This window comes from Oryzias melastigma, linkage group LG19, assembly GCF_002922805.2.
Source record: "Oryzias melastigma strain HK-1 linkage group LG19, ASM292280v2, whole genome shotgun sequence".
NCBI classification, from domain to species: domain Eukaryota; kingdom Metazoa; phylum Chordata; class Actinopteri; order Beloniformes; family Adrianichthyidae; genus Oryzias; species Oryzias melastigma.
In genome coordinates this window covers 22789279-22800110 of record NC_050530.1, presented here as the reverse complement: position 1 = coordinate 22800110, position 10832 = coordinate 22789279, and the positions used below count along the sequence as shown (strand labels likewise).

Sequence of the window (10832 nt, the reverse complement as noted above, 5' to 3'; positions counted from 1 at the left end):
GTGAATTTTTAGATTAGTAATCTAGCGTTGTTTGGTTACAGTGTCTGTTAATTTTGAATCGTAGTTTGTCTCCTTGAAGCTAGCAATCTGTGTTTTGTAAATATGGGCTATTTAAAAATGAATATGTACAAATGCAAAAACACGTTATTTCATATAATTTTTTATATTATTTTTACTAATGAATAATAATTAAAGGCAGATCATGAATCAGCACCATATATTGTAAGGTGTGTGGTGCGGTGCTTCAAATTTTTGTTCCATGTGCCCTTTTTTTTAACTTTGAGCACCTGCCCCTCCAAATGTCTCTGCACGGGCCTGCATTGCACCATGTTATTGATTTTAATGCTGACAAACAAACCAGTCAACCAGCTTCCATTAAATAAAGCTTTTCATTTCAGTAATTGCGATTTTGGGATTGTATGTATACAAAAGACACAAGGGACAACAGAAAGAGGACGAAAAGGACAAACTACTTAAGGACGAACTAATGAGAGACAGCATCTTCCACTACGCTGAGGAAGGAGGTGGAGAAGATGATCAGGTAAACACTAGAGATCTGACAAAACACCTATGCTAGCAAGATTTTGTGACTAAATTAGAACCTGTTCTCTTGTTCCTCAGGACTTTGATCTGAGCGTTCTCCACTATGGCCTCGACAACAAACCTGATGTATTGCGAAGTGACATGATGCCTTCGACCATGTCCCGCCCCACATACCGAACTTTGCCTGCTAACCCAGATGAAATTGGCAACTTCATTGAGGACGTAAGTGATGCAACCAAGCCTCTGTAGGGACTTTGTTTTTCTTGAAATCATTTTAAAATGTCCTTTTTTTGTTTTGCCATCTTCCAGAACTTGAAGGCAGCAGATGAAGACCCTACCGCTGCCCCCTACGACTCTCTCCTGGTGTTTGACTACGAGGGTGGAGGCTCGGACGCTGGAAGCCTCTCATCTGGGAACTCTAGCAACAGCNAAAAATACTTTCATAATACTCTTGTTCTTAGTGAAAATGAAAAGGGACAGAAAGAAGAAAACTTATTGTCTCTGCCCCCTTCAACCAAATCAATCAATCAATCAATCAATCAATCAATCAATCGATCATTTCAATCAGATCTATCTCTTTGTCTTTTACAACATCATGTCAGCTGGCTGGCAAAGAGCAACAAAAGTAGACAAGTAAAAAATAATGAAAATAAACGAAAGCAAAAAAGAAACAAACGGTAAGAACAACAAAACAATAATATAATATATGATATTAGTATATATGAATAAGTAACATAGAATAAACCTAATTAAGCAAGTACCTCAGATTTTTTATTTATTTTTATTTTCCCCGTTCCCAATGGCCTTATGATTCATATAACGTAATCAATTGTTTTTTTTCATAAATTTTTTGAAAGATTAAATGTAGTAATTAAACTAGACTCTTTTATTGATTTTTCAAGATTATCCCATAATCTAATCCCCTGCACCAAGACACTTTTCTCCTTCATTTTTGTTCTAAATTTGTTTGTTTTAAAAATGTAATGCCCTTTTTAGGTTATACTTGCTCTTTGTTCTTATTTTGTATGTTATGTGGTAGACTTTTGTTACGTACTTAATACATAAGTTTTAGTATAGAATGGTTTAATAAGTCTTTAAGTTTTAATATTTTCAGCTTTATAAACAGTGGTGTAGATGGGTCCAGATAATTACTCCCAGAGATGATTCTTATTGCTCGTTTCTGTAACACAAATATGGAATTTATCAATTTCTTGTTCACGTTTCCCCAGATTTCTATGCAATATGTCGGATATGGAACAATCAGTGAGTTATATATGAGGTATAACATTTTTTTGTCTAATGACCATTTAACCTTATATAAGGGTGCTATTGTTTTTGCTATCTTTGTTTTTATGTAGTTGATATGTGATTTCCAGTTTGTTTTATCATCTATGATTACTCCTAGGAACTTGGATTCTTTCACTTCTTTAATTTGAGAACCTGCAATTTCAAATGAGATATTACTATTCGTCTTTTGATTGCTAAGAATCATAAAATTTGTTTTTTCACAGTTAATTGATAGTTTATTTCTGTCTAATCATTTTTTTATTTTCACCAACTCCGTTTGAATTAGTTCTTTCATTGATTGCATATCATCACCCACATGGTAAAATGTAGTATCATCTGCAAATAAAACACATTTTAAAAATTTGGATGCACTGGTGATATCCTTTATATATATGGTAAACAGTTGGGGACCCAGGACTGAACCCTGGGGTACCCCACATGTTATGAAACTTAATGTGGATTTCGTGTTGTTTATTTGCACAAACTGTTTTCTGTTTGACAGATAGCTGGTAATCCATTTCAGGGTGACTCCTCTGATGCCATATTTATTCATTTTTTTCAATAATAGATTGTGGTTTATGGTGTCAAATGCTTTTTTAAGGTCAATGAAAATACTGACGAGGTGCTTTTTTTGTTCAAATGCTGTTGATATTTCTTCCATTAAGTCCATTAGTGCCAATGTTGTGGAGTGATTTGCTCTGAACCCGTACTGACTACTGTTTAAAGTGCCCTCTTTGTCTAGAAATTTGTCTAGTCTGGCTACAAATAATTTTCCCAATATTTTGGAGAATTGTGGTAGCAGGGATATTGGTCTGTAATTAGATAGTATGTGTTTGTTTCCACTTTTATGACTGGGTATTATTTTTGCAGTTTTCATCCTATCAGGAAATGTACCAGATGAAAATGATAAATTACATGTATAAGTGAATGGTTGCAGAACTTGTTCAATTTTGTTTTTTATCAAAGTCATATCTAAGTTGTCACAATCGGTCGATCTTTTGTTCACGGATCTCTTCACTATGTTCCTTACTTCTTCTTTTGTGACATCATTTAAGAACATACTGTTTACCCTATCTTCTCTCTTTTGACCTGCTTCATGATCCTCATTGGTTACACAATTTTCAGCCAAGTTTGGTCCAATGCTAACGAAAAAACTATTAAATCCATCTGCTATATCCTTTGTGCCATTTAATTCAGTGCAATCTTTTTCAAAATAGTGTGGGAGTGATCGGTATGCTTGATCCTTTCCCAACACTCTGCTATTGATTCCCTGTGTTGCCTGATGTAGCTGGAGTAGGTCTGAGGTCACCCAAACTTATCTAAAGTTAATTTATCATGAACATGTTCTTAAAGGTGTTTTAATTTTTAAATCTATGTAAATGCAAATGTAATTTAAAAAAAAAAATAGCAACAGAATAAAATGTAATTTTAGATGCAGCTCACAAGTAGGGCTGCCACTAATTGACGACTAATCAACTATTAAAATAGTCGACGACTAATTTTATAGTATAATATGATCTAATAATACTATTAGTTTTTACTTTACAATATATGGAGTCGGAATGTAGTAAAGTTGAAAGTTATATTGACATTCTGCTAGCTTTTTGGACTATTTTGACTTTTATAAGGGTTTTTTAAGCTATTATGGAGTTTAGCTAATATTTCAGCTACATGCTAACTGCTTTGGCTAATTTAGGATTTTTCCGTTTTTAAGGATATTTTGGAGTTTAACTATTATTTCAGCTACATGCTAGCTGTTTTGGCTAATTTAGGTTTTTATCCGTGTTTTAGTATGTTGGAGTTAAGCTAATATTTCAGGTGCATGCAAGCTACTTTGGATAATTTAGCCTTTTTTTGGCTAATTTAGAGTTTAGCTAAGATTTTAGCTGGCTATTAGCTTCAGCGTTTTGAGCTATTAGCTTTTCCGATTTCAGCTATCAATTTCAGCATCTTCAGCTATCAGCATTAGCATCCTCAGCGTCCAAATTCAGCTCACAGCATTCACACTAGCATTATCACAGGTAATGCTAAATATCTAGTTTTCAGTTAATGATGGTTAAGATCTGTGTTTTACATCCAGTTTGTGCATGACCCAATTAGTCGACTAATCTAAATAAATAATCAGTGATCAATTGACTATTAAATAATCGTCTGTGGCATCACTACTCACAAGTGAGTTGTGCTAATTTTGGAAGAGACCTGAGGGCACCTTGTGTGGTCCTTGAGGGCACCACGTTGGTGACCCCGTCCTAGAGGTTATGCAACCATCACATTAATCAATCTCATCTCAGTTCTTCCCTCCCTCATAAATCTACTTTTTATGACCTGAACACGTTTTCCACTGTGTTAACTCTGTCATGAGCGTAGAGTCAAACTCAAGCATTAAACGTAAACACTAAGTCTGCTCTGTGAGGAGCCGGCATCAAATGTTCCCCTGACCTGGGCGTGCTGCTCCGTCGGAGCCGGACGCCTCAGGCGTCACGGGGAGACGGTGTTTTGTGTCACCTTTAGAATAACGTGGAGTTCTGCTCCAACTCTCCGGGAACCGCGATGAATAAATAATAAACGAGATGTGTGCAAACAAACACGCCTTAATCACACGCAAGCTCACACCGAGGAAAACCGATGACAAAAACTAAACACAAAAATCACATATTTTGCTTCTAACTTTTGTTTTTAAATTGTTTCCTGTCTTGTTAAACTCCTGCTATTATGGCCGGAACTCAGATATCAACCGCTCTGTATGCAGGGAGTGCTGTGCCGTACCTAAGGTAAAGATTGAATCTCTGATTCAGGCGTGTAAAACTGTGAATACGCTATCTGATGCCTGGAGCGGCTGATGTGTTTTTCTGCTCCTTTTGTACACAATCCACTCATTTCAAATGAAAACTATATGCTTCTGCTGACTCATGCATCCGGTCGGACTGGTTTTCTTCCTCCCTCAGTGATCAATACTCAGATTTCACTTAAAGAAACGGCGCATCAGAGAAGCTCTGAGAAATCAGGCAAACATCAGGAAAAATGGAAAACAATCCGCACAAATGTCTCATTTTAAAGCTGGTATTCAAAATGTTCTGAAGAAAAAGAAACATTCTGAAGGCCTAAGAAGAAGCTTCTCATCAGAGGGGGAGACTTCAGAATCAAACCAGAGAAGGAAGCTAAATGAAAGCCGGAAATGAAAGATGATCAAATATGACAATGATGAAGTGATGTAAAGTCAAGAATATTAATTTATTCTCGTTTGCCATAAATGGTGCTTCAGCTGACAATGACATTTTGAAGCCAACTCCTTATTAAAGTTCCAAAGTAGAAGAAAATTTAGCAGACTAGGCTAAGAAACGAGAGCACTGACCCAGAAAGACTGGAAAAAAAAAGGAATAACTCAGTAAAGCCTTGGAAATTAAGAAAAGAATGAGTCCTAGAGCAGCTGGAAGAACTGCAGAGAACAAAATGACAGGAACACGTCTGCAGCCTGACTGTAAAGAAACCAAGAGCTTAAACTTTCACGTCATCATTTTCTAGAAGTTCTGGAATAAAACAGACATTTGACCTCAAATGCAGGAAGAGTAAAATAAGTTTTTCCTGCAACTCTGAAATATTTGGTTCCAAAATAAATTGACAACAGTCAGTCACAGATTCAGCAAAAAAAATAAACTTTATTTTCAAAAAAGAAAAAAAATATATTTACATCTATTCCTGAAAAAATACACATAAAATAAGCTGCAGACTCTTCCTCATTTGTGCACGGCTCCTCTTCAATGTAGGAGTGTTTGGGAATATTCTGAATTCAGTTTTACACAAAAGTCTGTTCTTTACATCAGAAGGGAGATGCAGCCTGTGAAGAGAAGGACACAAAATGAGGCAATATTTGGAAAAAAATAAAATAGTTATGGGACACTTTCTTCAAATCATTTTACACTTTTAAATTAAAGACTAATAAATTGAGAAAAAGCTGACATTTCCGTAGAATTTCACAAAAATAGACAAAGGGATAGGTTTAAATTAGCATTTATTCTGCCGATCCTCTTTTCAAACATTTATTTATTGAATTCGGTTTTTGAATTTTTTATAAAAGCATACGTTTTTTTAAGTCATTTTAATAATGTTTTACATGTTTGAAATAAATCAAATATATATATATATACGGCAAAATTAAAAATAAACTGAGTGAAAGTTTCTTTCATCTATTTCTGTTCTTGTTCTCTTTTTTTAATGTGACTATCAAGACTGGAAAGGAAGTGCAGGACTTTTATTTTGTAGGTTCTTTTAAGGTTTTGAAACTGTACTTTGAAGCAATTTCACAGACTTTTTGGTGAATTTCTATTCAGAAAAAATAAACTATAAAACTCATGGCTCTGACATTTTAATTTTTGCTGTTGGACAGCCACCTGCCAGCTTTTGACACACAAATAAATAAAATAAAAGATAATGTTGGTCTTTATATTGAAGAAAGAAACCAGAAGACATTGTTTCTTTGTGAGGTCTTTCATGGTAAACATTTACTCTGTAAATACAAACTGATAAAACTGACAACAAACGATTTGCTGAGTTAATAAAACACAACACATGTTGACACAACCTGCTACATCATTCATGACCAAAATGACCGATTGAACAGCTTTATCATCTGAAATGACTGAGCAGGTCGACGAGGAGACTGATTCTTCATCCTGGCCCCGCCCCCTCCTCTCCACATCGCAGGTGAGTCTTAATGCAGCGTGTCGGTTGCTAAACAGCGGAGCGGCTTCCTGTGAGTCCACAAACATGTTGCTCCGTGACTCATCATGAACTCCAGGTGGAGGCCTGCCCTCACCACAGAGACCACTCCTGAGCTTATTATGGGATGAGGCAAGAGCGCAGCAATCCCTGCTGGTTTCAGAGCCTTCGGGTTCATGATCCTGATCTGTCAGAGTTAACACTTTATGGAACAAAAACATGAACGCCCAACATTGGTGAACAAAATACATTTATCCACATGGACACAAAGCTGTTGGTTAAATGTAGAGTTAACACAAACACTTTAAAGTTTTTTTTTTGTCAAATATATTTGAATTTCATAAAAGACTGAACTGACAAAAAAGATGTGCTACAAAATCTAGTTTTGAAAAATATTTTGGCCTCAAAATTGGTAAGAAATTAGGAAAATGAAACTGTTTAAATATTAAATTGCTAAAATTAAATAAAGTTCTTCAAATGTTTGACCAAATTTCTTATATGAATTATATTTATAATGACCAAAAGTCATTTACTGACAGTTCAAGAATGAAATATTTAAATTCTTATACTTGACAACCTATTAACATTAATTTTTAATATGTGCAATTTCTTTTTCATCTGGATTCTCCAAGCGTCCTGGTTTAACAAGTTCAATAGTCCGGTCCTTTCAACAAAATCAATATTTTCTACAAATTCAAAGTGTCCTGTTGGGATGCTGTTGGATAGAGCTGCCATAAACTATTATTTTAAAAGTCGACTAATCACTGATTATTTTTTCTGATTAGTCGACTAATCGGATCATGTGTGATCATGGACATAAAGCACACATCTTAACCATCATTAGCTTTAAACTAACTAAAAACTAGCCAATACTGTCGTCATCGTATTTGAACCGTGATCAGAACCTCAGTGCTTCAAACTAACCGACATGCTCCAGTAACCCTCAAACACGTCCGATCTGCTCATGTTCACCCTGATTCAGCAAATCGGATGTTCACCAGATCAATAACGCCGCGCGCTTCCATTATAAGCACCGTGTGTTTTGTTGTGACTGAAAGGTGTCGGCTGCTCGAGTGTAACAGGAGAAGTGACGACCAGAATAAAGCAGAAGTGTGAGGGTAAGCAGAAACGCCGGGCCTCATTAATTAGAAGCTGCCACGGGTCACTGAGGATCTTTTCACAGCAACCCGGAGAGGAAAGACATTGTTGCTGCAGAAATTCATGAGGAGAGCATTGGAGGGGGGGGGGGGCTGGAGGTGAGGAGGGAATTCAGAGAGAAATAATAAAAATATAGCTAGCATGTTGAGCCCAAGTGGTTGGTGGAGGGAAACCAGCAGAACTGTAGATGAGGAGGTCAGCACTACTTCCCTTCAGCTGTCCCACTATCACAACTGTAGCCAATAAACCAAAAAACCCTTAATCATAATAAGATTACAATAATTAGGTCACTTTAAAGACTTTCTCGCCCCACAGAGGAAGATTTTCCTGTAGTGAATGGGAATGAAAATTCTTCACTTTTCTTTGTTTAGATGCAACATCAGCAGCCTTTTCATGCCATAAATGCTTAATATCGATAATTTGTACCCAACAAACATCCAATCTATGATTAAAAGATCAAGAATGACCATCTTAAGGGGTAGCGTTTGTATTATCGTCGTTTCAGATAACAGCTTTGGGTTTTCAGTAAAAGAATCTTTTTTTTTTCTAAAATGTTTTTTACATTTTTATTTCATTTGTAATTTTTTATTTTATATTTTTATTAGTTAAATGCATCTATTTTTTATTAAAATATTTTATTTATTAATTTAATAAAGTAAAAAAAAACATTTAAAATGTTCCTACAAAAATTGAATTCAAAAAAAGAAAAAATATGTAATTTTTTAAAATAAGTAACTTAGTAATCTGACTACTTACTGCCTTTGTTTTTTATAATGCTCTTTTTAAGGTTGTGTGTAACTTTAATTTAAATTTATATTAAAAAAAACAAACTACAAACCAGCAGCTGGTGTTTTGCTATAAAGTGTCCGTCTGGAGAGGAAACTGGGCGGGTTGACAACAGGATGAGCAATTATGATTGGCTAAGACAGCGTCATGTGTCATGGCTGCCAATCTGAGCCAACAGTGTTTTACACACAAACAAAAACACCAAACAGATGGAAGAAGTCTGGAGCAACCTGATGAAAAGTTGCCATTTTCTATGTAGAAATACTTCTCTCAAGTTGTGAGAGTTTGGTGTAGTAAATTTGTTACTTTGATAAGAAACCATCAACTTAAAGAAAACTAATTCCATATGAACTTCTTCAATATTTTGCTATAGAACCTTCCTGGATGAACCCGTCTTATAATAGGCCACAGTTACAACGTAAAGTCAGGTGTACACCAGACCAGATTATACGTTTGATTTATTTAACTGGGGTTACAAAGATTAATGCACTTAGTTAGGTAGGACATTTATAAAATAAATATTGTACACATTTCAGTTTAAATTGGTAAGGTTACATTTTATTATTTACTTAAAATGTGTTAAACAGCACAATTTTGGCCTGTCTAAACCCGTAGGTCACTTTTAGTAATTTCTCCATTTTGCTTGTCGTCATGTGAAAAGGGTTTATTAAAATACCACTGGGGACTCTGTTACAATATATCAAAAGACTTTAAATGCTAACTTTTGCTACAAAATATAATACTTGAAGTGCAGATAAACTCTGCCTATTGATATGCCAAAAATATTGTCTATTTTACCCAGTTTATTGCGAAAACAGAGAGAAAAAAAAAATTGACATCGCAACTACTTTTTCAGTGACAAAATTAGCAAAGCAGTTAACGTGTGGCTGAAATATTAGCTAAACTCCAAACCAGCATAAAAATTTAAGTAAATGCCAAAATAGTCAAAAAATAATCTATCAGAATGCCAATTTTTAAAACCATAACTTTTTAGCATAATTATCAAAAATAAAAAGGCAACAATATTATTCAAGAATAAATCAACTTAAACTTTTAATAACTTTCAATATTTTACCCTCCAAAACAATACATTTGGTCAAAATTATACAAGTTAGAAATGAGGGTAAGATCACATTGGGTCATTAATAATAAAACAAAATTATCTGGAGGGCCAGATCCGGCCCCTGGGCCTTGACACGTGTTTTAACACAACAAACACAGCATTTTTCTGAGTGAGTATTTTTCCCTGAAAGACATGAACCGATTGGTACGAAAATGGGGAAAAAAAAAAAACGTTTTTAAATCAAAGTATCCAGAATCCCATCAACAAAGTCAATTATCTGATCAGATTAAGTGTTTCCAAATGTCTATAAACACGAAATTAACCCCCAAAACTTGAGTAAAAAAGAGCTGTGGGGATGTCAGGTGCGTCACTGACGTGAAACTCACCATCTTTGGTCACAGAAGCCTTTCCAACTTTTTCTCCTCGGCGCCCGTCAGAACCCCGAGCTCCACGTTCTTGTGCGTCGGGGACGCGCTCTCGGTGTCACCGTCAAAGCCCCGGTTGTCTTGCCCCCGCGGCGTCATCTCTCTACCGCCGTCCTCCCATGTGATCCGGGGTGGCGCGGAGAAGCGCACCGGCGCGCCCTTCTTCTCCTCCATGTCCAGAGGCTTCATGCTGCCCGTGGAGAGCCGCTCCGACAGCTTTCTGGCCCACTGCGTAAAGGTCACATCCAGGGAGATGGAGTCCTCCGCGTACAGCTGCACGTTGCCGGTGTACCACAGAATCCACCACACCAGGCTGAAGAAGATGATGATCGAGCCCGTGTAGACGAGGAAGTCCCCGTAGAAGCGGCCATGGCGCCTGACGTTCCCGAAAATCCCGACCAGGAGAACGACCAGACCGGCCACGTCGAACCCGAGCGCGAGGAAGAGCAGCGGCGCGCACCTGCCGACGCAGCTGGGAGCCATGCCGGTGTGGCGCGGAGTAACGGCCCTCGGAGAGCAGCCTGCTAATCAGGACGCGCATTTCATCTGCTGCAACACCTGTATGAAGTCCACCTGAGCGCTGGCCCCGCCCCCGCCCGTCAGTGCGTCACTGCAGAAGTGGGGCCCTCCGGGGCCTCAGGAACACATGCTGTCTGAAAAAGCAGAAGAAGAAAACGAAACGAGGATGAGATTCATGTTTGATGCGGAACCTCTGATAATTAGGACTTTAAAATGACAAACATGCGCATGCGCATGAAGCGCACAGGTATCATTTTAGCAGTGGCGGGCCGTGCATTTCACACCTAGGCCTTCAGTAGTGCTCCATCTGAATCAATCCAACCCTCATTAACTAT

The 10832-nt window shown here is 37.0% G+C and overlaps 2 protein-coding genes across 2 annotated transcripts in view; one reads left to right on the top strand and one right to left on the bottom strand.

Moving 5' to 3' along the window:
* Nucleotides 1-1810, top strand: part of LOC112154405 (cadherin-1-like) — a 14715-nt gene extending 12905 nt beyond the window's left edge. Inside the window, exons 12-15 of the mRNA XM_036217217.1 lie at nt 399-541; nt 622-765; nt 853-970; nt 1773-1810. Coding sequence (XP_036073110.1) covers nt 399-541; nt 622-765; nt 853-970; nt 1773-1810 — 443 coding nt within the window. The remainder of the gene's footprint in view (nt 1-398; nt 542-621; nt 766-852; nt 971-1772) is intronic.
* Nucleotides 1811-5466: 3656 nt separating this feature from the next.
* LOC112153902 (transmembrane protein 238) overlaps nt 5467-10832 on the bottom strand; it is a gene marked incomplete in the record, with an annotated part of 8090 nt that continues 2724 nt past the window's right edge. Inside the window, 2 exon segments of the mRNA XM_036217222.1 lie at nt 5467-5665; nt 9940-10627. Coding sequence (XP_036073115.1) covers nt 9949-10461 — 513 coding nt within the window.